The sequence below is a fragment of the Staurois parvus genome, unplaced genomic scaffold (genome assembly GCF_062004578.1).
Source record: "Staurois parvus isolate SC_StPar_1 unplaced genomic scaffold, SC_StPar_1.0 ptg000470l, whole genome shotgun sequence".
NCBI classification, from domain to species: domain Eukaryota; kingdom Metazoa; phylum Chordata; class Amphibia; order Anura; family Ranidae; genus Staurois; species Staurois parvus.
Genome location: NW_028318266.1, coordinates 2,986,162 through 3,013,828, shown reverse-complemented (window position 1 = coordinate 3,013,828; position 27,667 = coordinate 2,986,162). Strand labels below are relative to the sequence as shown.

The 27,667-nt window shown below is 42.9% G+C and overlaps 1 protein-coding gene across 1 annotated transcript; it reads left to right on the top strand.

Moving 5' to 3' along the window:
• Positions 1-2,712: 2,712 nt before the first annotated feature.
• Positions 2,713-3,648, top strand: LOC149452552 (olfactory receptor 10A7-like). The gene has a single exon (XM_089689201.1). The coding sequence runs from the start codon at positions 2,713-2,715 to the stop codon at positions 3,646-3,648; it is 936 nt and encodes a 311-aa protein (XP_089545327.1).
• Positions 3,649-27,667: the final 24,019 nt, after the last annotated feature.

Genomic DNA, 27,667 nt, shown 5'->3' with positions numbered 1-27,667 from the left:
AATAAGAAAAATCTTAAACAGTGTAACCATTGAAAAAAAGAGCAGCTCAACTTTGTTACAAAAACAAGTGAAGCACCCAAAGCCAACTTGTTTTCATTTTGCCTTGCAGTTATGCCTAGCATGCAGTGGAATTTCAACCAGATTAAATAAATGTTCTGGAAATGGCAGTAGATAATAGGGGGTGCTTTGAGGTCAAACTCTATTGTGAGAAAGTGTGGAGTGATGCGCCACACATAAAGAGCAGCTTCCCCTCCTAAAGAGAACAGTCTGCAAACCCAGGCCACCTTCTTGGTGGAAAAATTCTCTGTGCTATTCTACGTTTAGATCTGGGAAGTGTGAAACTGCTCTTCACATCACTCCTTTTCTCTTCAAAACCAGTAGCACATCCTTCCCTTCTCACCAGCAGAACCTTTCTACTCCTATTACTGTTCTGCCTCCCATTGCCTTTGCCCCACAGAGATGGAGGCAGTAGGTGAAGAATCTTGCTGGCCCTGAGATAATTGGAAGTTTTCCTCTTCCCTTGCAGCTGTGTCTCCAGTGTTCATGATATTCCACCATGCATTGTGTGCTCCAGCAGGAACACCAGAAGGATTATGAGCCTCATTGTGTCTTACATTTTAAAATCTCCTGTGGAGTCGGCCACCTCTAATCCTACCTGTTGCTGAACAGCTTTCAAAAACTATGGCCCAGTGTATCTTCAGGTATACCAGTTGTATAGTCTTTGGTGTGCTTGGAAGGGGATTGGTGGTTCTGAGGAGTGACCACTTAAAGTCAGTGAGAAGAAAGGGGTGCAGGTGACTGTGCTGTCATCATCACCAAGGTGAAGGAGACGAGGGGGCACCACCATCCATCACAGGGGCGGACTGACCATTTGGAAACTCGGGCTCTGCCCAAGGGCCCGGGGTCAGTAGGGGGCCCCATGAGATGCCCCTGGTACCTTTTTCATAGGCTTTTTTGAGTTTGGGCCCCACGATCCCCTATTGCCCGGGAGCCCCATGAGTTGTCAGTCCGCCCCTGATCCATCATAAACAAAAAAAAAAATTATGTTATTCCGTGTTGATTTTGCAATGTCAGCTTTATTCATATTTTGAGAAAATGTGTGCATTCCTAAAACAAGCTTCAACAACAGTTGATTTTACAGTTTCTGCAGATAGTAATTTTCTGGGAGTATAGCCATTAATGTAGAAAACAATCCATTTAATCACAATTTACACAATATACCATATGAAATGGACACTAATTAACTACTTGAGCTCAGGAATGTTTTATCCCCTTAATGACCAGGCCATTTTTATACTAAAAACAAAAAAAAAGACCAAACATTTTGATAAAAATCTATATTTTCTATATTGTATTCTCATATTGTATACTATAATGTATTCTTCTACATGTCTTTGGTACAAAAAATCCAAATAAGTGTTCATTGATTAATCTGTCGGAACGTTCTAGCATCTAAAAACTATAGTATATACTGTATATTTGGCACCTGTGTATAAAACACCAGGACAGTGCAAATATCCCCCAAATGACCCCTTTTTGGAAAGTAGACACAATTTTTACTGTCACCAGGGCAGTACAGCGTCATCAAATGACTGGTGTGGCAGTGATCTGGTGTACTGGCTGATGACTGTACGGTAAAAACAAAAAAAAATAAAATAATTTGTATAATTTTTACTATTTTTTTTACTATTTTTTTTTTTTTTTTACATTCTGTCATCAGAGCAGCTCAGTGTCATTATAACAACACTGTACTACTCTGGGGGGTGATTAGAGATATCTGTTGTTTTTTTTTTTACACTTTTTTTGCTTATACAATGAAGATCACTGTATAAGCATTAGCTTTAACTGTCATACATGGGTTTCCCATTCATGAAGAGTTTGCATTATATTGTGATCTGTGATTGGGTTTCCCATTCATGAAGAGTTTGCATTATATTGTGATCTGTGATTGGGTTTCCCATTCATGAAGAGTTTGCTTTATATTGTGATCTGTGATTGGGTTTCCCATTCATGAAGAGCTTGCTTTATATTGTGATCTGTGATTGGGTTTCCCATTCATGAAGAGCTTGCTTTATATTGTGATCTGTGGTTGGGTTTCCCATTCATGAAGAGCTTGCTTTATATTGTGATCTGTGATTGGGTTTCCCATTCATGAAGAGCTTGCTTTATATCGTGATCTGTGATTGGCTAAGCTAATAACTTGGTACAGGTAGCCAGGTACCATGTGATTTGTGTGAACCAACAGTAAGCAAGCTCTTCATGAATGGAAAGCCATTCATGACAGGCTGTTTACATTGTCATCATGTGATTGCTTTGGCCAATCATAGAGATCACATGATACCCGGTTACTGGTAACAGTGATCCGCTGTGTCTGGCAAACACAGCGGTCACAGGAGATGCGCACTGCATGCCCCAGCAGGCTTGTTACATGCTCCTAAACAGAAGCAGGCTCAATCACATAAATATACATGACTGAGCCTGCATGTGCCGCCCTGCCAGAGCAGCATGTGGTTACAATGGAGACCAGAAGACAAAATTATGTAAAAGACCTGAGCAGTAAAAGTCCTGACACAAGTTTTACTGTCACCAGTTAATGGCAAATTGAGTGAACAATTTATTTTTACTCGTTGCTTTGACATTCTCTCTTTATACTCTCTGTGTGATAAAATATTTAATTTTCCTATCTGACAGGTCAACCTCCTGGCTTTTAAGATGTGTCAAGACAATCAAACAAAAGTCTCAGAGTTCCAGCTTCTTGGAGTACAAGGTCTAGGCAACTTCAAACCTCTAATCTTCATGGTCCTACTTTTATTTTACATTGCAATAGTGACCGGAAACGTTTTAATTATCCTTCTAGTGTCAACCAATAAAAAGCTCAAAATTCCAATGTTCCTCTTTCTCCAGCACCTTGCTTTCGCTGATTCCCTCCTAGCCACTTGTATTATACCAATGATGGCAGAGATAATAATAAGGACAAAGGGGAAAATGTCTGTTGCTGGCTGTATCACACAAATGTATTTCTATTATATCTTTGGATTTGTGCAATGTTTTCTTCTCGCTGTAATGTCTTATGATCGATATGTAGCTATTTGTAACCCTTTACATTACATTGTAATTATGAACCGCAGAATCTGCTTCCTGTTGGGTTATGGTTGTTGGGTATTAACTTGGAGCCTATCTTTAACTGAATTTATTTTGATAATTCAGTTTCAGTTTTGTGGCCCCAGTGACATTGATTACTTCTTTTGTGATTTTGGTCCAGTTGTGCAATTGTCCACATCAGACACATCTATTGTACAATGGCTAGACTTAGCATACTGTGTCCTATCCGCATTCTGTGCTCTTACCTTTATCATCGGGACATACATCTACATTTTTGTTGTCATTCTCAAGATTTCATCTTCTACTGCCAGAAAGAAATCCTTTTCAACATGTAGCTCCCACCTGCTCTCTGTGGGTGCATATTATGGGTCCTTGATCACTATTTATGTGACTCCATCCAGTGAGATGTCACCTAACATAAACAAGTACAGTTCCTTATTGTACATTGTAGTGACCCCATTGGTGAATCCTCTCATATATAGCCTGAGGAACCAGGAGATAAGACAAGCTTTTCTTAAAAAATTAAGAAAGATAGCAGTGAAGTAATATAGATAGAGATGTGTGAATATTCAATGGAGAATGAGTGAGATGAAATCTCATATCTTCTGTCGATAGAAAACTGGCATTCACTTCTCAAGGTATCTGGCCATTAATATTTAAGGAGACTCCCCACATTTCATTTCAGAGCTCTGGCTTTCCACTCTCATTAAAACCCAATAAACATTTGTATTTTAAGTGTATCTAAATCCAAGAACAAAAATGTAATGTATGGGTGCTTATCAGTTCTTAGTTGTGATGGTTGCATTCTTTTTTTTACTTTAGGATTGTTTTTCTTTATGTTCAGGTAATAATCATGCAAGTAACACAGTTCCTGTTATTGGGAGACAACACTGACTTGTTGTACTGTATCCATGGAAGAGCAGTACCCTGTGTGTTAGAACTGCAAAGTCTCTCTCTCTCTCTCTCTCTCATAGAAGATAATGAAAAGGGATTTGATAATATGCTTCAAATATTTACAATGTTTTAGTCATGGATTTCCAAAAAATACACTGTTATTTGTTTCTTCATGATGAAGTGTGTGTGCTCTCACCCTTTGGCATAGCATCTTAGTTAAAATAGGAGTACATACAGGTGAAACTCGAAAAATTAGAATATTGTGCAAAAGTTCATTTATTTCAGTGCAGCAACATAAAAGGTGAAACTAATATATGATATAGACTCATTACACGCAAAGCAAGATAGTTCAAGCCGTGATTTGTCATAACTGTGATGATTATGGCTTACAATCAAACTAAAATAATAAAGTGCAGCGCTAAGAAGGATGAAAAGTCAATAGAGTGATAATCTAGTATCACAATGGTGAACTGTAGAGATACGGATTCCCGCGGTTTCCACTTTGTCAGAGTAACAGAAATGCGCACTCACCGGAAACGCATGGGTTATGCGCATGTGTGATTATGCATCACGGGCAATGGGAACATCAGAATCCAGGCAGCCAGGCGTCTCCCTCACGGTGGGTCATCACAGACTCCTGTTACAGGTCCGGGGGATCCCCTTAAGGTAAGCCAGGTGCTTCAGGAGAAAACTCCTCTCAGGATGGCAAAGTGCTTTCTCTATGGGAGTGAAAGCTCCAGACAGGAGCCCCAGAAAACAAATGCCCAAAATAGTGTAGTATGTTCAGAATCTCAGGTTTATTTATAAAAACAGCAGCAGGCTCCTATATAGGAGGAACTGTACAGAGCGTGACGTCATTTACCAGCCGGAGCCACGAGGAGGCCCGGCGTTCTACACCACTGGGGTCAGTACTGCATCGTTTACCTTATGCATTTCATATTTTCATGATGTATCATATGCATACTGACCTGCTGCTGTTTTTATAAATAAACCTGAGATTCTGAACATACTACACTATTTTGGGCATTTGTTTTCTGGGGCTCCTGTCTGGAGCTTTCACTCCCATAGAGAAAGCACTTTGCCATCCTGAGAGGAGTTTTCTCCTGAAGCACCTGGCTTACCTTAAGGGGATCCCCCGGACCTGTAACAGGAGTCTGTGATGACCCACCGTGAGGGAGACGCCTGGCTGCTTGGATTCTGATGTTCCCATTGCCCGTGATGCATAATCACACATGCGCATAACCCATGCGTTTCCGGTGAGTGCGCATTTCTGTTACTCTGACAAAGTGGAAACCGCGGGAATCCGTATCTCTACAGTTCACCATTGTGATACTAGATTATCACTCTATTGACTTTTCATCCTTCTTAGCGCTGCACTTTATTATTTTAGTTTGATTGTTTATATTTAAGGCATTATGGTTGCCTAATGTGTTCTAGCTGCTGACTTCTATTAGAGCGCTCACTACTTATTTTATATTATGGCTTACAGCTCATGAAAACCCCAAATCCACAATCTCAGAAAATGAGAATATTGTGAAAAGGTGGAATATTCTCGGCTCAAAGTGTCCCACTCTAATCAGCTAATTAGGTCTTAACACCTGCAAAGGGTTCCTGAGCCTTTAAATGGTCTCTCAGTCTGGTTCAGTAGGAATCACAATCATGGGAAAGACTGCTGACCTGACAGTTAGCAGAAAACCATCATTGACACCCTCCATAAGGAGGGAAAGCCTCAAAAGGTAATTGCAAAAGACGTTGGATGTTCCCAAAGTGCTGTATCAAAGCACATTAATAGAAAGTTATGTGGAAGGGAAAAGTGTGGAAGAAAAAGGTGCACAAGCAGCAGGGATGACCGCACTTTGGAGAAGATTGTCAGGAAAAGGTCATTCAAAAGTGTTGGGGATTTTCACAAGGAGTGGACTGAGGCTTGAGTCAGTGCATCAAGAGCCACCACACACAGACGGATCCTAGACATGGGCTTCAAATGTATTCCTCTTGTCAAGCCACTCCTGAACAACAAACAACATCAGAAGCGTCTTACCTGGGCTAAAGAAAAACAGACCTGGTCTGTTGCTTAGTGGTCCAAAGTCCTCTTTTCTGATGAGAGCAACTTTTGCATCTTATTTGGAAACCAAGGATCCCGAGTATGGAGGAAGAATGGAGAGGCCCAAGGACCCCAAGTATGGAGGAAGAATGGAGAGGCACAAGGACCCCGAGTATGGAGGAAGAATGGAGAGGCACACACTGCTAGATGCTTGAAGTCCAGTGTGAAGTTTCCACAGTCTATGTTGATTTGGGGAGCCATGTCATCTGCTGGTGTTGGTCCACTGTGCTTCATTAGGTCCAGGTTCAACGCAGCCGTCTACCAGGAGATTTTGGAGCACTTCATGCTTCCTTCCGCAGGCGAGCTTTATGGGGATGCTGACTTCATTTTCCAGCAGGACTTGGCACCTGCCCACACTGCCAAAAGCACCTAACCTGGTTCAATGACCGTGGGATTACTGTGCTTGATTGGCCAGCAAACTTGCCTGACCCGAACCCCACAGAGAATCTATGGGGCATTGCCAAGAGAAAGATGAGAGACATGAGACCGAACAATGCACAAGAGCTGAAGGCTGCTATTGAAGCATCCTGGTCTTCCATAACACCTCAGCAGTGCCACAGGCTGATAGCTTCCATGCCACGCCGCATTGAGGCAGTAATTGCTGCAAAAGGAGCCCAAACCAAGTACTGAGTACATATGCATGCTTCTACTTTTCAGAGGTCCGATATTGTTCTATGTACAATCCTTGTTTTATTGATTGCATGGAATATTCTCATTTTCTGAGATTGTGGATTTGGGGTTTTCACGAGCTGTAAGCCATAATCATCACAATGATGACAAATCACGGCTTGGACTATCTTGCTTTACATGTAATGAGTCTATCTCATATATTAGTTTCACCTTTTAAGTTGCATTACTGAAATAAATGAACTTTTGAGTTGAATTAATTTTTCGAGTTTCACCTGTACATCCCTCCAAAAAAAAATCTGTTTTTCTTGCTTGTGGCTCTGGAAAATTTCACCTGCAAGTGTGTCATCCATTGAGGCCATGCATGCAGCATGTCCGTGAAATATTTCTGCCTCTTCTTTGTAACAGAATACCATATGCCTTATAGTGACCAAGTACAAATGCTTACCTAATGCGCAAGAGAGATCATGTCAAAAAAATTGTCTATTTTCAAAGGTTGAAGGCCTAAAAAAAAAAATTGTACAGGTTTCCAGCACATCTTTTTTAGCTTTTGTTAGGTAAGCAGTAATTTCTGAAGGAGAAATAAAGCACATTACAACTGGAAATTTAAAAAATATATGTTTTTAGGAGACCAAAGATGGAAAAATGTTTCAGATTTGCACCACAGATTTTAATCCTGAATAGACAAGAATTAACTTTAGAATGATTGAGCAGCATAATACATCTGGAATGGGTATGCCGTTCCTTCAGAACACATGTGTCAGCTTTAGAAAAGAGAGAATATCTCCTAAAGGGTGCATGTTTAGGAGATAGCCAATGTACCTACAGGTTCACTTTAGTATAGCATCTCCGAAAACACAGCGTTAGCAGGATCAGCCCCGGCACTTGCCAGCACCTGTGTTTAACCCCTACACTTACCCCCCCCTTCTTCTTCTTCAGCAAGTGCAGTGTCAGTAGGTCACTGTCATTTGATACATTGCACACAAAACCGCAGTGTTCGCAGAATCAGGCCTGATCTCTGCTAGCACTTGCTGGTAAATTTTGATGACTCTCATATGCAGCAGAGTGCCGGTACTAGTGTCGCTCTACCTTTTGGTGAACTGGCGAGCACCAGCGGCCTAGTACATCCTGGTCTTTCACATACCAGCACTGCAGTATTACTTGGTGACGTGGCAAGTCCCATAAGTGCAGTACAAGCTGGTGAGCACAAGTAGTCTCCCGCAGCCACCAAGAGTTCGCACACAGGCCCATAGAGCCCCTAGTGTCCTTCCTGACGTGCTTACAAATCTCGATTGGCAGCCCACAAATTCTTCAGCATCCGTACTTCCCCCATTCAATGTCCAACCCGGAATTCAGGTGGAAACCGCAAATTTAACAACTCCCCTTGATTTTTTGGAGCTGTTTTTCAGGGAAGATCTGTATACATTGATTGTGGATCAAATCAATTTATATGCACAACAATTTATCGGCGCCAATCCAAATCCAAACCTTGCCAGACCATTCGAATGGAAACCCATTACGGTTTCCGAATTTAAATTTTTTTGGGCCTATTGTTGGAGTCCAACTTTGTTTTGTGAAAGTGTAGGGTTATACACTATACACACTAAGTGCATCTTTACCTGTTAAAGCAAAAAGTCTTCAAACCAAGGCCGCCATTTTTGGCGATTGGACAGCCTTTTCCCATTGGGAGCTCCCGCTTCACCTATGCCTACAGAATAGTGTATTCAACCACCATCAACCTTAGACTGGTGAGTTTTTTTGTTACTATTCTCCCGTTAGCTTGGAAATGTTGGAAACTGCTCTCCACACCGACAATCCTCTTCCTCCACACCACTAGAAGCACAAAGCTACCTTTCTCACCAGCAGAACCCTAACCTTCCTGCTCCTATTCTCCCTCTGTCTCCTGCTGCTTTTGCCTCACAGAGTGGAGGCAGTGGGCAAAAAATCTTTGCAGTCCTGATGAAATCACGAAGTCACGTGACGCAACGCATCGACGGCTCAGCGTGGTGACATACTTCCGGCATGACGCCATCTTGGAACACCTTTTCCTATGCCTACACCGAGCATATGGGGGAATGCTTTGATTGCAGCTGCATATATGTGAGTTTGCATTTCACTTACTTCCCTTAAACAATACAGCGGATTACACTATGGAGGATGTTCTCTTCTCTTGTTTTATGGGGATTTGAGTTATGATTCATCCGTCTCACTGGTCCCCAAGGAGAATTTGGAAAGGTGGATACTGATTCCTGAGGAGCCTTTTTCAAGTTACCAGTTCCTGAGGAGTGCTGCTTGCTGAGAGGCCCAGTGGTGATATTAATATAGCTCTGTGGCCCTGCAGGGTTGTAGGGTGGAGTTGAGAGGCCATTACAGCCGTTATTGGATCACATCCAGGGTGTGTTGGTTCATATACATTCCTTTCTGCATGATCAGAAGGAATGCTACACAGATCACTGGACTGTTTTTTGATTGATTTGCAGTGCTGTTTTTAACTCACACTGAAGCATTTGATCCCGGTATAGGGACTCACTTAACACTTGTTTATGTCCCTGATTGTGGATTAAGGGGTCACGTATTTATTACCCCCATGTGGATTGGGGGACACCCCCCTTATTTAGATCATCTACCATCTGTGACGTGTGTATTTTTCACTGTGTGGTCATCATCATTTAATATTTGTATTTACATGAGCGCTACATCATTGATTGCTTTTTAAAGAATCTTGTTGGCCCTGAGACATACATCTGGACATACATCTACATTTTTATTATAATTTTCAAGGATTCATCTTCTACTGCCATAAATATAACCTACCTGATCTCTGTGGGTGTATGTTATGGGACCTTAATCACTATTTATGTGACTCCATCCAGTGAGATGTCACCTAACATGAACAAGTACAGTTGTCTGTTTTACACTGTGTTGACCCCATTGATGAATTATCTCATATATAGCCTGAGGAACCAGGAGATAAAACAAGCTCTTCATAAAACGTTGAATAACAGTTTAGCAGGAAGGTGATTTAGTGATAGCTGAATCTTTAAATGGGAATGAGTGAGATGAAATAATAAACCTTCCATTGCTGGAAAAGTGACGTTTACTTCTCATGGTGGACTCTATCTCAAGGTGGCAACCTATCTGAACCTTGCAATATACAAGAGATCCCTACATTGCATCACAGAGCTTTGGTTTTCTCTTTCCCCGATGCTGTAAATAAAAGCCAATAAACATTTTTATTTAAAGTGTGTCTGAATCCGAAAACAAAAATGTAATGTGTGGGAGCCTACAAATCCTTAGATGTGATAGATGCATTAGCAGCCAAGGCACTGTGTAGTCTGCTCAGCACAGGAAGTTACAAGCTTACTGGGTTTTTGGCAGAACAACAAATATATTTTGCACTTATTGAAAAGATATAAAAAAAAATGAATATTTAACATACCAAAAGGGAGTATAAGAGAAGTTCATTGTTGGTAGGGATGAGCTGCATGTTCCCAGGTTTAGAGATCATTACTGAAGTTTGGATCCTGAATCCAAGCTACATTGAAGACAAAAGGAGGAGACATTTGGACATCAGTAATGACCATTTTCTCAGATAAAAGGGAAGAGGTAGTCAAAAAAAGGCCATGAAGAGCTTGGCAGTGGCTAAGATATGTACCAATCCAAAAGAAAATATTGTTCAAGTGGCTCAAAAATCAACATTGAAAATACAAAAATCCTTCAATATACATGACTAGGGGATGCCTTAAAGCTGTATGTGGTTTTATTGAACATTACAATTCTCAGGAATATCATCAGTGACACTATACTGTGGCAGCCCATACATTGTATGTGTAATAATTTTGTTTACTTTTACGCTATTCACTTGCTTACATACAACAGCAACCCAATATTGTTTATTTGTACAAAAAAACATTTTTAGGTGGTTTTGTGATTTTTACACAGGGAAGTGGGATCTGGGGTACCCCATTTTTAAAGGGGGCTTCCAGATTTCAATAAGCATCCCACTCGCAGACTCCCACAAACACTGGCCACAGTTGTAGCCCCCCTGCCCCAAATCACCCCCCCCTCCCCATGTTCCTCAGAGCTTGTGCTGCTCCATGTGCTGGCATCCATCTTAGGTTTCTGCAAAGCATGGTGGGAGCCTTTATGCTTTCAGGCCTCTGCGGCTCCTCCTCCAGGAGGGTGTGGCTGATCACATTTAAGCCTGCTGTCTGCAGCTGCTCTTTGCATTTGTGTCCTGTATGTTTCATTGCCGCAAGCTCTTGTTCAGCTCTCGTTGCTCTACTGGAAACCGACCCGGTTTTGACAAGACATTTCTCTGCCTTATCCCATTACCTGACCTCCCGTTACTGAATCTGGCCCGTGACCTGAGTATTCTTGCCTACCATCTTGTACTGTCTGTTCCGCTGTTATCAACCCGGCCTGCCCGACCACGCTATACATATTCCCATCTGGCTCCCACCAGCTATACGCCATTGGCGGCAGCCGTTACCGCAGCTGGGGTTACTCGGGGGGTCGCGACCTGGTCTCAGGCTACGTCAAGTCCATCTCCACCATCAGGGGCCCTGGTGAAAGGAAGCCTGGTGCTTGGACTCCGCGCCCTGAGGGACTCCGGTCTGTCGGTGGTGGCTGTCGCCAGTCGGTGCGTGTCCTTACCATAAGGCCTGCCTGTCAATTTCCCCGCTCCTGCCCTGACACTACACGAATGCCATGAATCCTGACGGTGCAGGTAGGCCTTCGCTTCCTATGTTAGTCGCCAGACTTGATCAACAGGATCTCGTGTTGGATCAGTTTGCTCAGGCGTTGCAGACTCTGCTTGCATGCACAGTGCTCCTTACTCCTGGGGCTATTAGGTCGGTTGTCACTCCGGTGGTCGCTCCCACTGTTGCTCCAGTTGTTGCGCCTAACTCCGCATCTGTTGCTGCACCCGCGGTGCCCAGAGGTATGACTGGTTCAGCCCCTCTTCCACAGCGCTTTGGGGGTGAGCCGAGTCAGTGTCGTGGTTTCCTTAACCAAGTAGGCATATATTTTGAATTGATACCCCACGCTTTTCCTACTGAGAGGTCAAAGGTGGGCTTCCTAATCTCGCTGCTCTCTGACAAAGCCTTGGCCTGGGCAAATCCCTTATGGGAGAAGAATGACCCGGTGATTCACGAGTTTGCTGGTTTTGTTGCCTCCAACGTATGGTATTCTATGTGCCTGCTCACTCCGCCTCTGCTGCCAAGCTGCTCATGTCCATGCATCAGGGTTCAAGGACCGTTGCCGAGTACGCCATAGAATTTTGTACCCTGGCGGCAGAGGTGGGCTGGAACAATGAGGCTCTGGTGGCTGCTTTCTCTCATGGTCTCTCAGATGCGTTGAAGGACAAGATTGCAGCCAAAGAACTGCCTGTGGAGATAGAGGCACTCATTTCCTTCCTAATCCTGATTGACACCAGGCTCAGAGAGAGGCCTTCATTTAAGGAGCGTCTGCGGAGGCCTCCTAACCGATTGGCACCTACGTTTTCTGTCCCACCCGTGCCTCCCTCTCCTCCCACGCCTCCTGGGGATGGCTTGTCTGGCGGTGAGCCCATGCAGCTGGGGTTTGCTCGCCTTTCCGAGGGGGAGCGGGCCTCTCGGCGCCGGGAGCGCCGCTGCCTGTACTATGGTCTTGGTGGACATTTTTGGCAGTCCTGTCCGGTCCGTCCAAGAAACGCTCGCACCTGAGATCCTGTCGGGGGCAAATCTTGGGTGGAGTTTCCTCGTCCCTGGTGTCCCGCAAAGATAAACCTCTAATTACTGTTGTCCTCTCTTGGGCGGAAGGCTCGGTGACGACTCAGGCGTTGATAGACTCTGTTGCTGGCGGGTTGTTTATGGACAGCTCGTTTGCTGCCCAGTACTCCATTCCCCTGCAGGCTCCAGTTGCCCCATTGGTTCTCAAGGCGATAGATGGCAGGCCCCTGCAACCACCGCAGGTAACCCACAAGACCCTGCTGGTTGAAGTAGCTATTGGGGCTGTTCACAGGGAGGTGGCCTGTTTCCAGGTAATTTCTTCTCCGCACTATTCCGTGGTTTTGGGATATCCCTAGCTTCAGAAGCACAATCCGACCTTTAATTGGCGAACGGCCGAGATTCTCTCGTGGTCTCCACAGTGTGGGGCCAGTTGCATCTGTGGGCCGGTTAAGGTGTTGTGCGCCTCCTCGGACTCTTTGTTGCCCACTGACTTTGGGGAGTACCTGGACGTGTTTGACAAGGTGCGCGCCGGTGCTCTGCCTCCCCATCGTCCATACGATTGCGCCATAGCCTTGCAACCCGGTGCACTCCTCCTCGTGGCAGGGTGTATCCTCTTTCGGTTGCGGAGAATCAGGCCATGGAGGAGTACGTTGCGGATGCACTTTCCCAGGGGGCACATTCGCAAGTCCACTTCCCCAGCAGGAGCTGGATTTTTCTTCGTAAAAAAGAAGGACGGTGAATTGAGGCCTTGCATTGATTATAGGGGTCTCAAACGAATCACGATTAAGAATGCCTACCCAATCCCGTTGATTACCGAGTTGTTCTACTGCCTCAAGGGAGCAACGGTCTTTACTAAACTTGACCTCAGGGTGGCGTACATCCTCGTACGGATCAAGGAGGGGGATGAGTGGAAGACCGTGTTTAACACTAGAACCGGCCACTATGAATCCCTGGTGATGCCATTCGGGTTGTGTAACGTGCCCGCGGTCTTTCAGGAGTTCATCAATGATGTCTTTCGTGACTTGTTGCAGCAGTGCGTGGTGGTTTACTTGGATGACATCCTGGTTTACTCTGTCTCCATGGAGTCGCATATCCAGGACATCAAGCGGGTGCTGCAACGGTTACGTGAGAACAAGCTTTTCTGTAAGCTCGAGAAGTGTGAATTCCACCGATCCCAGGTTGCCTTTTTGGGCTACATCATTTCCGCGGTGGGATTTTCCATGGACTTTCAGAAGGTTTTGACGGTTCTGTAGTGGCCTCGTCCCAATGGTCTTCAGCCCATTCAGTGCTTTTTGGGTTTCGGCAACTATTATCGGAAGTTTATCAGGAACTTCTCCACGCTGGCCAAGCCTCTTTCAGATCTGACCAAGAAGGGCAGTAACCCCCACGAGTGGTCACCCGAGGCCATCTTAGCTTTCGAGGCTTTGAAATCCGCCTTCGCTTCGGCTCGGATACTGTCTCATCCCAATCCTGGGCTGCCCTTTGTTCTCGAGGTTGATGCATCTGAGGCGGGAGTAGGCGCCCTCCTGTCTCAGCGTTGGTTGCTCAACGGACCCCTACTTCCCTGTGGGTTCTACTCCAGGAAGCTTTCCTCTGCAGAATGCAACTACCAGATTGGAGACAGGGAGTTGTTGGCCATTATTCAGGCTCTCAAGGAATGGAGGCACCTGCTCGAGGGCTCTGCGGTTCCAGTCCTCATTCTCACCGACCACAAGAACCTGATGTATCTCTTGGAGGCTAAGAGATTGACGCCCCTTCAGGCCAGATGGGCCTTGTTCTTGTCGCGTTTTAACTATGTGGTCTCCTATTTGCCTGGCTCCAAGAATGTCAGGGCTGATGCATTGTCGCGGCAATACTCTGAGCTGTCCAGGGAGGACTCTAAGCCGACCTCGGTCATACCTCCGGATCAGATCCTGGCTGCCATCCGTATCAGCCTGACTTCTCCCCTTGGGGAGCAGATTTTGGCGGCTCAAACTGATGCTCCTCCTGAGAGACCAGAGGGTAGATGTTTCGTATCAGAGGGATTGCGCACCCGCCTGCTGAGCACCTACCACAATTCCAAGACTGCTGGTCATCCGGGGAGGAACCAGTTGTCCTGGGTCGTTTCTCGTTTATTCTGGTGGCCATCTCTCCGTTCTGACGTTGCCTCATATGTAGCAGCACGTTCTGTCTGTGCCCAGAACAAATCTCCTCGGCATCTTCCACTGGGTCTTCTGCAACCCATTCCCAATGGGGAGTGTCCCTGGTCGCACCTGGGCATGGACTTTATTGTGGATCTCCCTGCGTCCAGAGGCCATACGGTCATTCTTATGGTCATTGATCATTTTTCCAAGATGTGCCATTGTGTTCCGCTCAAGAAGTTGCAAACTGCACAGGAACTGGCCACGGTGTTTGCCAGAGAGATCTTTCACTTGCATGGGTTCCCAAAGGTGTCCTGGACCGTGGGAGTCAGTTTGTGTCCAGGTTCTGGCGCGCCTTCTGCTCCCAGTTGGGTATCAAGCTCTCCTTCTCTTCAGCCTACCACCCGCAGTCCAATGGGGCTGCGGAGCATTCCAACCAAGCCCTGGAACAATTCCTTTGCTGCTATATCTCAGACCATCAGGACAATTGGGCCAATCTCCTGCCATGGGCGGAGTTTGCCAGGGACTCGGCTGTCAACTCCTCTTCCGGGATGGTTCCAACCTGCGGTATTTCCTGAATTGTTCTCGCCACAGTACATTCCGGCTGTGGATAACCATCTTGCTGCCCTGTGTTCCTCATGGGGGCAGATCCAGAGGTCCTTGAAGGATTCAGCACAGTGCCAGAAGCTCCAGGCTGATCCTAGACGGTTGCCCGCTCCTTCATACCAGGTCAGAGATCGGGTGTGGTTATCTACTCGTAACCTCAATCTCCGGGTGCCCGCACCGAAACTGGCCCCCCATTTTGTTGGTCTTTTCTGCATCCTCCGCAGGGTGAACCCGGTTGCCTATGCCCTTGCTCTTCCTCCTGGGATGCGTATCTCCAATGTCTTCCACGTATCCCTGTTGAAGCCTCTGGTTTGTAATCGCTTTACTGCCTCTCCACCTCGGACTTGTCCTATCCGGGTTGACGGTCATGAGGAGTATGAGGTGAGCTGCATCCTGGACTCTTGGTTGGTCCGCGGTTGAGTGCAGTTCCTGATCCATTGGCGTGGTTATGGTCCCGAGGAGCGTTCCTGGGTTCCTTCCGCAGATGTTCATGCTCCTGCCCTCCTCCACGCTTTTCACAAAATAAACTTATATATAGAAATATACATATAAAATCGAGCGCACAGTAGGATGTAGATAGGGTAGCTGCTGGCACAAAAGGCACCTCGTGAACCTCCAGAGTAAATAATAAAGCATAAAAGTGCAGCGCTAATTAAACAATAATTACACAATAATAGATCACATATGATTGTGGATCAGTAAAATGACTGCGTAAGTTCATCAGATGTGCTGAATAAGCATACAGTCTCCAACATGTGAGGAGCCAGAAATAGTGGATATCAGAAAATAGCCAAGTAATGCACTAACCAGATAGCGCATGTTAAAGCGCATGGGACATTTAAGACCTGTCCCTGGTACTCAGCCACTGTATCACTGGAACAAGGCGGTGTCATCTATAGGGTGACCACTAGATGTCATCTGTCCGGGTGGAAGCTGTATCCAGCCACTGTATTAATGGATCAGGAGGGTGTCATCTATAGGGTGACCACTAGATGTCATCGGTTCCAGGGGGAGCTGTATCATGGATCCAGGGATGTCACTGCAGATGTGTTCTTGCTAGGCACAGCACCAGGACCTTCTGGATTCAGGCTCCCCAGAAATAAAGAGCCCGTGGAAAAAGGCCTCAAATAGTGTGATATCGTTTATTAAGGTCAATAAGCAATCAAAAAAGGACTTACTAACAAAGGTTCAGCTGCTCATAAACGGCCAGACCCGGATGTACATGTACATAGGATAAACATAGCCTGGCACTTCCCTTAGGGATCCCTGGATCCGTGATACAGCTCCCCCTGGAACCGATGACATCTAGTGATCACCCTATAGATGACACCCTCCTGATCCATTAATACAGTGGCTGGATACAGATTCCACCCAGACAGATGACATCTAGTGGTCACCCTATAGATGGCACCGCCTTGTTCCAGTGATACAGTGGCTGAGTACCAGGGACAGGTCTTAAATGTCCCATGCGCTTTAACATGCGCTATCTGGTTAGTGCATTACTTGGCTATTTTCTGATATCCACTATTTCTGGCTCCTCACATGTTGGAGACTGTATGCTTATTCAGCACATCTGATGAACAAACGCAGTCATTTTACTGATCCACAATCATATGTGATCTATTATTGTGTAATTATTGTTTAATTAGCGCTGCACTTTTATGCTTTATTATCCACGCTTTTCACGCCCGCTTTCCTCAGAAGCCTTATGTTGAGCCGCAGAGGGGGAGGGGTCCTTGAGGAGGAGGTACTGTCAAGGTCCTACCTTTCCTCAGAGCTTGTGCTGCTCCATGTGCTGGCATCCATCTTAGGTTTCTGCAAAGCATGGTGGGAGCCTTTATGCTTTCAGGCCTCTGCGGCTCCACCCCCAGGAGGGTGTGGCTGATCACATTTAAGCCTGCTGTCAGCAGCTGCTCTTTGCATTCGTGTCCTGTATGTTTCATTGCCGCAAGCTCTTGTTCAGCTCTCGTTGCTCTACTGGAAACCGACTCGGCTTTGACAAGACATTTCTCAGCCTTATCCCATTACCTGACCTCATGTTGCTGAAGCCGGCCCGTGACCTGAGTATTCTTGCCTACCGCCTTGTACTGTCTGTTCCGCTGTTATCGACCCGGCCTGTCCGACCACGCTATACGTCTTCCCATCTGGCTCCCACCAGCTATACGCCATTGGCGGCAGCCGTTACCGCAGCTGGGGTTACTCGGGGGTCACGACCTGGTCTCAGGCTGCGTCAAGTCCATCCCCACCATCAGGGACCCTGGTGAAAGGCAGCCTGGGGCTTAGACTCCACGCCCTGAGGGACTCCGGTCTGTGGGTGGGGGCTGTCGCCAGTCGGTGCGTGACCTTACCATAAGGCCTGCCTGTCCATTCCCCCGCTCCTGCCCTGACACTTTTTAAGGTGGCTTAAAATACCCAATTGAAAGTACCAAGGTTCTTTAAATCACATGCTTACATCCTCCAAGGCTCCAGAATAGCATCTGGTTTGCCTCCACTGCTCTTAGGTAGGAAAAACCGGCTCATCACCCTCACGGCTCTCAGGTGGGTTTGTCCCAGTCCTCGTCTCCCCAAGGAAATAGAAACTTCTTCCTCTGTCAGGAGAAAACTATTTCAACCCCTCCTCTTTAATTTTTATCTACTGGCAATTGTAGTTTCGAGCAAACTTGTGGTAATGACTAAGTCTTTTTAGAGAACTACACTCCCCACAATCTTCCATGTTTACTCTCAAAGCTCTCTAACAGTGCATGTCCTCACCTTGCCCTCTGGTGGATGGAGAGTGACTGAACATCAACTGCTCTGTGTTCTGTGCAGCAGCTGTCTCTGTCACTGAACAAATACAGAATCTTGTGCTCAGATGTGAACAAGAGCAGTCTGTCTTGTAAACAATAAACTGACAGTCAAGTAGCTCTCTCTGCTAGAATTGCAGGCTGGGGTTAAATTATTAATACTGGCCCAAGAGGCAAATGCTCCCATTGCCCCAGACTAGTCCCATTCTCTTGAAACTACTTCAAATACCAATGTGGAGTGGTCCAGTATGGAAGAATATTACACAATAGGGTTTATTTACGAAAGCTGGAGAGTGCAAAATCAGGCTCACTTCTATATAGAAACCAGTCAGCCTCTAACCCAGCATTTTTCAACCAGGGTGCCTTGGCAAAATGTCTAAAAATTTGCCAAAACTTGTGCACAAGCCAGCAGGTGGATCAATCCTGCCTTTTGGTTACACAAAGCCACAGGCTTTCATTGTGCGCCATTACAACCTTCTAGCCACCAGTGTCCTGACAACCAATGACATCATCAGTTGATAAGGAGGATGTTAGTTGCCTGCACAGCATCCTTTTTTGACCCTCCTCTGCCCCTCTCCATCAGTGCTGGGGTCACATTAGCTTAGTGATGGAGAGAAACTGAGGGAGAAAAGAAACAATGGCATACTAGTCAGTACCAGTGTGCAAAAGTGTATTTGCTTTGGAAGAATAAATGACCTTTACGTTGAGTGTCCTATGTGTGTGGATATCGCTGCATTATATAGAACTATTAGAATAGCTTTTACATTTTAGAATGGGGTGCCTCAATACTGTCCATCATTTTAAAGAGTGCCTTGATATTATCCATAATATTAAAGGGTGCCTTGACTGTAAAAAGGTTGGGAAGCGCTGCTCTAATCTCAGCTTGTTTAATTAAGCTTTGGCAATTAAACATGGAAGCTGATTGGTTTCTATGCAGAAGTGAACCTGATTTTGCAAACTCCAGTGCAAAGTAAATCAACCCCAATGTATAATAAACACTAGTAGGACTCAGTTAGAATTGTTACAATCAGAATGTGTGAGCCCCAATCTTTGCTGAAAAACTAGACTGGGACCCATAGATTTTCTATTTCTATGTGTATTATGGAGTTTTCTGTTTTGCTAGTCTTAATTAATAAAATAAAATATAATAAGAATATAATAAGAATGAATCAGTAGTTACTCCAGAGACTTCTTTTTACACATGGCTCATTAGTGGTAAATACACGTCTATGTCAACAAAGGCTCAGTAGATACTATTATACAGAAGGAACGATGATAGAAAACCCAAAGGACTTATTAATTGATGTAGGAAACTATAAAATGATCTTAGATAATTGATATCTGTAGACTGCAGATGTTCATGAGTGATATGCGTTACTCAAAAAGGTAGGTAACTCTGCACAGCTTTAGACCAACCAATTATCCAAATATCAGGAACCAGTCTACTCTTTTAAAGAAATGTACAAACCAAACACCTGTTTTTCCTCAAAATTCAAAATGTAAAAGATTTACTGCTTTAAGGTGTAGAAATAATACTGGATTCAAAATGTGCAATGTAACTCAGGGCAAGGCCAAAGGGTAGGCAGAAGAGGCAGCTGCCACGATCCAGCAGGAGAAGGGCTCATAAAGTGTGGGACTTGCAATCTATGCTGCAGAAATAGTTCACGGCTCATGGGAACCCACATTGGATTTTTATTCTTGGGTACTAAAGGACCACCTTGTCCCAGGACTGACTTGCCTGTTTGGCTTTCCAGTGTTAATATCCAGATGATAAATCCTATCTGTACGCTAACTGGATGGGAATCAATGGTTTAGTGAACATCTTCCCACCATCCAATAAAACAAATATTGGTTAACTGGCTTCTGTCAGAAACTAGGCTTACAGTGAGTCGGGGGCAGTAATACTACATGGGTTGTAGGATTGTCGTTGGCAGAGAGAGGTGTAAATGGTTCATCTTAATCTGTCAAGATACGGTTGTATCAGGCCATACACATTTTTTATAAATTCTTTCAGTCTAGACTATTTTCGTTCAAATTTTAACATTAGGCATCACCAGATAGCCCAACCATTGAGAAAATCATTGTAATTACAGAAATAATAAATTGCTCCTGTTCAGCTGTTTACACTGGATTATGTCTTAATATCATGTAGCATCAATTACTTTTTGCATTCTCTGGTGATAGTTGTGAATGAGGCCCTTTAGCTTCTCATGTGATAAAGCTGCCCATTCTTTTTGGACAAAGAGCCACCAGGCCCTATAAATTCTTTGGTTGTCTAGTATGAACTACGTGTTTGAGATCTCCAAAAAGTGACTCATTGATGTCATTGACCCAAGAGATTGTGATACAGTGGGGCAGGATTAGAACCCCTGTCAGATTTTATTGCTAATAAAGAGGTAAAATGGTTTAAGTACGCCAACTCACTAAGTCAGTGCGCCCCCTGCAGCAGATGTATTCATACAAAAGTAAAAAGGTGACTAAAATACCAGACAAAGGGAAGCTGTTTTCACAGGACACACATAACAATGAAGTTAATTTAAGAAAATACAAAAAATCTTTCTAAGTGTGAAATATTGAAATGTAATGAAAGTATATAAATACGTTTCTTTTACATCTTTTTTATTGGTGGAAGGTGGAAGAAAGATATTTGTGTGATTTTTTTATTGTCTTTCAAAATTTGACATTTAGAAAGATATTTTTGTATTTATTTAAAATATACCTAAAGGATAGTTTTGGATTGTGTGGAGAGGAATTAGAACACCTATTAGGTTGTTATTGCTGTCTGTATCCCCATTAAGGAAATGCATCCTATTTGTCCTTTTTACCATTATCATGAAGGTAAATCTTCCCAATAGAACAAAAAAAAACCTTCCTTTGCTCTTTTCAAAATGAAAAGGTTTGCCTTTAGTTACACTTTCAAGCAGCCTTTCTCAACTTTTTCAACATAGAGGGACCCTTGAAATAGCTTTCCGGTCTCAGGGAACCTCTGCTAACAATGACTATATCTACAACTCGTGATACATAATCCTAATCAATCTCCACTCTATCCAAAAGTTTAAAAAATGTTATTTAGTTTTTCTTTGAGTAAATCAACCCCAATGATTTCTATATTTAGGTTTCTATGCATTACTGTTGAGAGAACTGATCCAAAAAGGTAGAAACTGCTCAATTTTTCTTTTTCCATTGGTGTCCCCTTTGGAAGATGTCTCCTCTATTATTTTTCAGGGGACAATCCAAAATGTGGGATTTTTTTTACTTTCACATTTGATGATAATGGTAAACAGAACAAATAGAGAGGGTGAATCTCCCAAATGGGGGCACAGACAGCAATAACTACCTGACAGATGTTCTAATCCATCTCCACTCTATCCAAAAGTTTAAAAAAAGTTATTTCGTTTTTCTCTACCGCACAACAGTATAGTGAATTGACAGTTTCAGGATCGTATGCAACAGTTAAGGAAAATGTGTCCAGACACCTCAATATCGCATGAAATCTTCTTTTGTGAGCAGAGCCCACTATGCTACATTCATCTTGCCATGGATTGTGCCTTAATTCCCTGTGCAGCTCACATAACCCCCAAACAGCTAAGATTTTTCTCCATGTTGTATGGTAGGGATTGTGTGCTTCTTTCTATAGACCATCTGATTCCTCCCTTAACATAGAATTTGTGTCTGAGAACATAACGTTCAATTTTGTTCTCAAATACTGTAATATTTTCCAGTTTTAAAACCCACAATATCAGATAAGGAACAATAATAATAATAATAATAATAATATTACCAATAATAAACTGTACACAATCCATTTTGACAGCTAAAACTCTTACTTTAAAGCAACATACTGTTAAGCGTAAAAAAAAAATTATAATAATAATGATCACAATAATTATAATGAAAATATAATTTTTTATATTTCGTTAAGCAACCAAAACATGAATAATCAATACACAATTGCAGCAGAATTATGCCACTAATTCAGATTTTCATTTTGTGGGCAAACATTCATTCAGAGTCAAGCACAAATCATTCACGATCTTCCAAAATGAAGGTTGTTTGCAAACAGCCATTTATTTTTTGCAATGATTACCACAATCAAACCGTCATGATATTGAAAATAACAACGATACACCGGGCCCTTTTGTGCCTTTTGGTCTCTTTTCTCCTCTCTTTTTAGACTGTAAAAAAGAATTCTTCTTACCTCAATAGTTTTAGTATGAATTATTTTCCAATTTTGTGTTCCAATTTAGTATTGTTAAAATCTGTCCCACATTTTATTATTAAGTTTTAATATTGTATTTTAGCTAATCACCTGATCTTCCTTTAATTACCCCGACATTTTAGTCTGTTTGAACGGTTGGCCTTTTCCATATTGATGCTCTTTTCTTTAGCAGATTATCTCATGCTATGTGTTAGTTTTGCCATACTTACCAGATTACTATCATTGAACTAAAAGTAAGATTGTATTTTTATCATATTGTGAATTTCGGGTTTAAGAAAAAGGCCAGCATTGCAGTTTAATTATCTATTTATTAGCTGCCTTAAAACAAAAATATTTTCCATTTTTTATTAGCTTTTGAAAATTTGTTAGTTTTTATTATCTTATTTGTGTAACATTTGTGGTCCATATAAAAAAGAAAACATATTTATATTTGGTTTCATTTTTAAGCATTTTAACATGAACTAACGTTATAGTATTTTTTTGTGATAATAAGATAACCTATGTGCCACAAAGCTCCCTTTGGCTGCTTTACATTCACACAGCACATTTTTTTAGGAATAGATCCCATAATATGCACCAAGTCAGTGCAATATTTCTTTTTTTCTGTGAAATAAGGCACTCTAATTTTTTTATTTTTTTTTATTCTTGATTATAAACCTGGCTGCTTTCTCCCTATTTAATAGCCACCTTGTAAGAACACTTACATACTGTGGAGTGAGTCTGGACAATATTTATGGCTGTTGTTTCTGAAATAATCAACTGTAATTTTTATTTATCATTTTTAATTGTATCTTTAAAATGTTAATTATTATATTTTTAGATTTGTGTTAACTATAATGCATAAGGCAGTTGTTGCTGAAAGTCTGATCAAGAGATGCCTTTATGGTCCCAGAAATTCACTGCTTTATTGTAATCTCCCCCCCACCCCCCCAAAAAAAGAAAAACACTTTAACCTCCCTAGCGGTCTGATTGTGTCCATATTATTGTGCTTAAAGCGGTACATTTTTTTGCATGGAAATATGTCATTTTTTTATTGTAGGCCTGTAATTCTTAGGAATAACTCACTGAAATCTGTCCGAACAAGAGTCTAGTAAACATCCCGGGGAGGATAAAATTTGAAACACGAAATCATAAATTATAATTTAATAAATAATCATAAAAAATAATAATATAATAATAAAAAATTTAATTCAATAATATAATCAAACCAAAAACACTGAAATGTGAAATATAGCGCCAAGTTTACACATCACTGAGCTCAGTCGCAGAATCGTTTTCAGTGTCTGATGAGGAATTTCCCCCACGAATCATTATCACTCAATTCTGCAAGTGGTTCTGATTTACTATCGCTGTTCTCTAGCCGGTCTAAAACCGCTTTTGACCTAAAGGCACGCTTTTTGGACGCCATGGACGTTTCTCAGTTTCCAGGCAGAAAGAACGGTAAAAATGCAGGCAGGGCGCAGGACAAAGCACTCGGGACAAAATGTATGTGAAATGGTTTGATACAGGAATGTTATACTATCAGAATTTAGAGTATTGAGTAAATGTCACTTTTAAAATTTTTGAATTTCCTGCCAGTTCCATCCCCCGTACGTCCCGACGCTCGCAGGGAAGGGAACCTGGAAGATGGATGCCGGCATCGGATGGAGCACATTGCCGGGGACACTGCAGGAAGGACATCGCGGGAGCGCAGGACAAGGTAAGTGAAACAGGGATCCCAGAGCAACGCTGCAGTGTATTCCCGAGTGTAGCTCAGGGTTACCGCTTTTGATACTGAAAGTTAACCCCGAGCTACACTCAGAAATACCGCCAGGGGGGTTAAACCCAAAAAAGTGAACCTTCATTTCTGGCAAATAAAATGCATCTTAGTTGCAAATTCACCCCACTGCATTACAGGCCCTCTCTGACATGACATGTACAGCAGGAAAGTTTAGTACCTAAAGAATATGTAGAGCCATTTACTTCCAGTGGTTCAACTTGGAAACCCAGAGGTAAATGAATGTGATGAGAAAAACAGTATGCTATCAAAAATATTACCCCCCCAGGAAAAATAAAAAACAAATGAAAAATACAATTAAAATGATTTGCAATTCTTTAGCCATATGGCTTGCTGCAATAAAGGTCCTTTCTATTTTTGAACTCTACTGATACTTTTAGAAGATATCATGTCCTTTTTACTTGCTGATACATATGTTGTTTGCTTTGCTTCCTTTTTCATTCTATGAGAAATGTTGAAAACCAATAAAAATTTTAATTTAAGAAAAGTCCCACTCTGACATGACACATGCAGCAGGGTAGGCTGGCACCTGAAAGACATAGTGAACCACATTAAGAGATTGGTTCACCCTGGATATCCAAAAAATGGATAATATCATGAGTGACACAGTGTGCACTCAAAATCACCCCATTGCTGTGAAGGCCCTCTCTGACATGACATGTGAAGAAGGTCAAGCTGGTATCTGAAATGCATGATGGCCTCCAGACAGTGGTCCAGCCTGGACAACCAAATTTAATGAATGTGATGAATAGAACAGTGTGCACACAAAAAACACAAACCCTCACCCAAGTTATTAAAATTAGCTTCTCAGCCACAAGTTCACCCATTGCAATGAAAGATTGTGTCAGGTGCCTACAGGGAGTTTTGTATTTAGTATAGCTAGTTGGTCTGCTCAGGCTGGGGAAGAAGTTGACTGCTGGGACCTCGGTTCCTGGGCTTTTTCAAGGGCCTGCCCTCCATCCTGTGTTATATATAAATAAGGGGAAGGTTCAGTTCCAGAGAGAGCCTGGAGGGGAGTTCAGAAGTTCTGAGTTTGTAGACCTGTACAGGAATCCAGCAAAGGATAATGCACCATGTAGTCCAACAAGATAGTGGAGCTCTGGAGGACACTACCAGCTGTTGGAGAATGCCAGTAATGGAATGACACTTTTATAGTATGCCTGGGAAGCCACGTTTTAGTAGTTATGTCCTATACTGCAATGTGTTTTGTATTTATCACACCATGGAAGCTTTCAATTAAAGTTTCTAAATAGTTCCAAAGCTTGGTCTGAAGGTACTCTAAAGGGGTGCATGATGGTTTCTGGCAATGTGAAACAACAGGGCCTATAAAGCACATATTGGGTAAAAGGCAAGTCCACTATGAAGGGTTAACTTAAAAAGAGGAGTAAAGAAAGAGAGCAGTTACCAAGAGTAACCAAGGACTGGTGGAAGACGTTTTGCAGCCTGTCATGAAGAGTGGTATATGGCATGGAGACAGGTCCTCCAGTAGCAAGGATGTTATTGCTCTGGCTCCCTCCCCAATGGCCAATTTCCCAAAATTTCAGGACCTAATCCATATTATGGAGACCCACAGCCTAGCCACATGGTAAGGGAGAGTAGCAGGAGCTAATTATGTGCATGCATGAAGTCTGCACTAGTGCATGGCAGGACTCCATTCTGTCAATGGGAATGAGGTGGCAGAGATATGCTGGATGGGTGGAGAGGAAAAAGGCTCCACGGTGTCCCTCCTAAATGCAACCACTCACAGACAAGGTGTGTAGTAACATGGGACAGCACGCTTTACAGAGGCACTCTGTAACTTTAGCTACTGCACACGCTTTATGGCTCATCTCTAATTTGGGGTACTGCCATAATGTTGACTTCAAACACAGTCCCACCTGGTTCCAGGCATTGATGAGTGCATGCACACGCTAAAGGTACCCCACATCATGGTCAAGGTGGCCCCAGGCACAAGCTCTTTGATATGACACGTGCTGCAGGGCAGACTAGTACCTAAAGCACATGAAGCACTATCTACACCCAGTGGTCAAGTCTAGACACCCAAAAGTTAATGGATGTGGTAAATAAAACAGTGTGCACTAAAGCAATAAACAAATACTAACCTTGAAATAGTGTTCCAAATAAATATTGTAACTTAAAAAGATACTGTTGAGAGGGAATGTGGGTGAGGCTCCAGTGTTTCATATCTCAGAGCTATCAAAGATCAACTTTCTGCCTATTCCATTTTTGTATTAGAGACTGTGGGCCTCTCACTCCTTGAATAAGAAAAATCTTAAAAAGTGTAACCACTGAAAAAAAGATCAGCACAACTTTGTTACAAAAACAAGTGAAGCACCCAAAGCCAACTTGTTTTGATTTTGCCTTGCAGTTATGCCTAGCATGCAGTGGAATTGAAACCAGATTAAATAAATGTTCTGGAAATGGTGGTAGATAATAGGGGGTGCTTTGAGGTCAAACTCTATTGTGAGAAATGTGGGGTGATGTGCCACACATAAGGAGCAGCTTCCCCTCCTAAAGAGAACAGTCTGCAAACCCAGGCCACCTTCTTGGTGGAAAAATTCTCTGTGCTATTCTCCATTTAGATCTGGGAAGTGTGAAACTGCTCTTCACATCACTCCTTTGCTCTTCAACACCAGTAGCACATCCTTTCCTTCTCACCAGCAGAACCTTTCTACTCCTATTACTGTTCTGCCTCTCATTGCCTTTGGCCCACAGAGATGGAGGCAGTAGGTGAAGAATCTTGCTGGCCCTGAGACAATTGGAAGTTTTCCTCTTCCCTTGCAGCTTTATCTCCAGTGTTCATGATATTCCACCATGCATTGTGTGCTCCAGCAGGAACACCAGAGGGATTATGAACCTCATTGTGTCTTACATTTTAAGCTTTGGCAAAATCTCCTGTGGAATCAGCCACTTCTAATCCTACCTGTTGCTGAACAAGTTTCAAAAACTATGACTCAGTGTATCTCTAGGTATACCAGTTGTATAGTCTCTGAGGTACTTGGAGGGGGATTGGTGGTTCTGAGAAGTGACCACTTAAAGCCAGTGAGAAGAAGGTGGTGCAGGTGACTGTGCTGTCATCATCAACAAGGTGAAGGAGATGAGGGGGCTCCACCATCCATCATAAACTATATTCCGTGTTGACTTTGCAATATCAGCTTTATTCATATTTTTTTTTCCAAAAACCAGCTTTAACAATAGTTGATTTTACAGTTTCGGCAGTTAGTAATTTTCTGGGAGTATAGCCATTAATGTAGAAAACAATCAGTTTAATCACAATTTACACAATATACCATATGAAATGGACACTAATTAACCATTTGAGCTCAGGAATGTTTTATCCCCTTAATGACCAGGCTATTTTTTGCCAGTCAGGCAACACTGTACCCAAATGAAATTTATATTTTTTTTTCTTTTGGTGTTTTTTTTTATACTAAAAACAAAAAAAAAGACCAAACATTTTGATAAAAAACAATATTTTCTATATTGTATTCTCATATTGTATACTATAATGTATTCTTCTACATGTCTTTGGTAAAAAAAAATCCAAATAAGTGTTTATTGATTAATCTGTCGGAAAGTTCTAGCATCTAAAAACTATAGTATATACTGTATATTTGGCACCTGTGTATAAAACACCAGGACAGTGCAAATATGTCCCAAATGACCCCTTTTTGGAAAGTAGACACAATTTTTTACTGTCACCAGGGCAGTACGGCGTCATCAAATG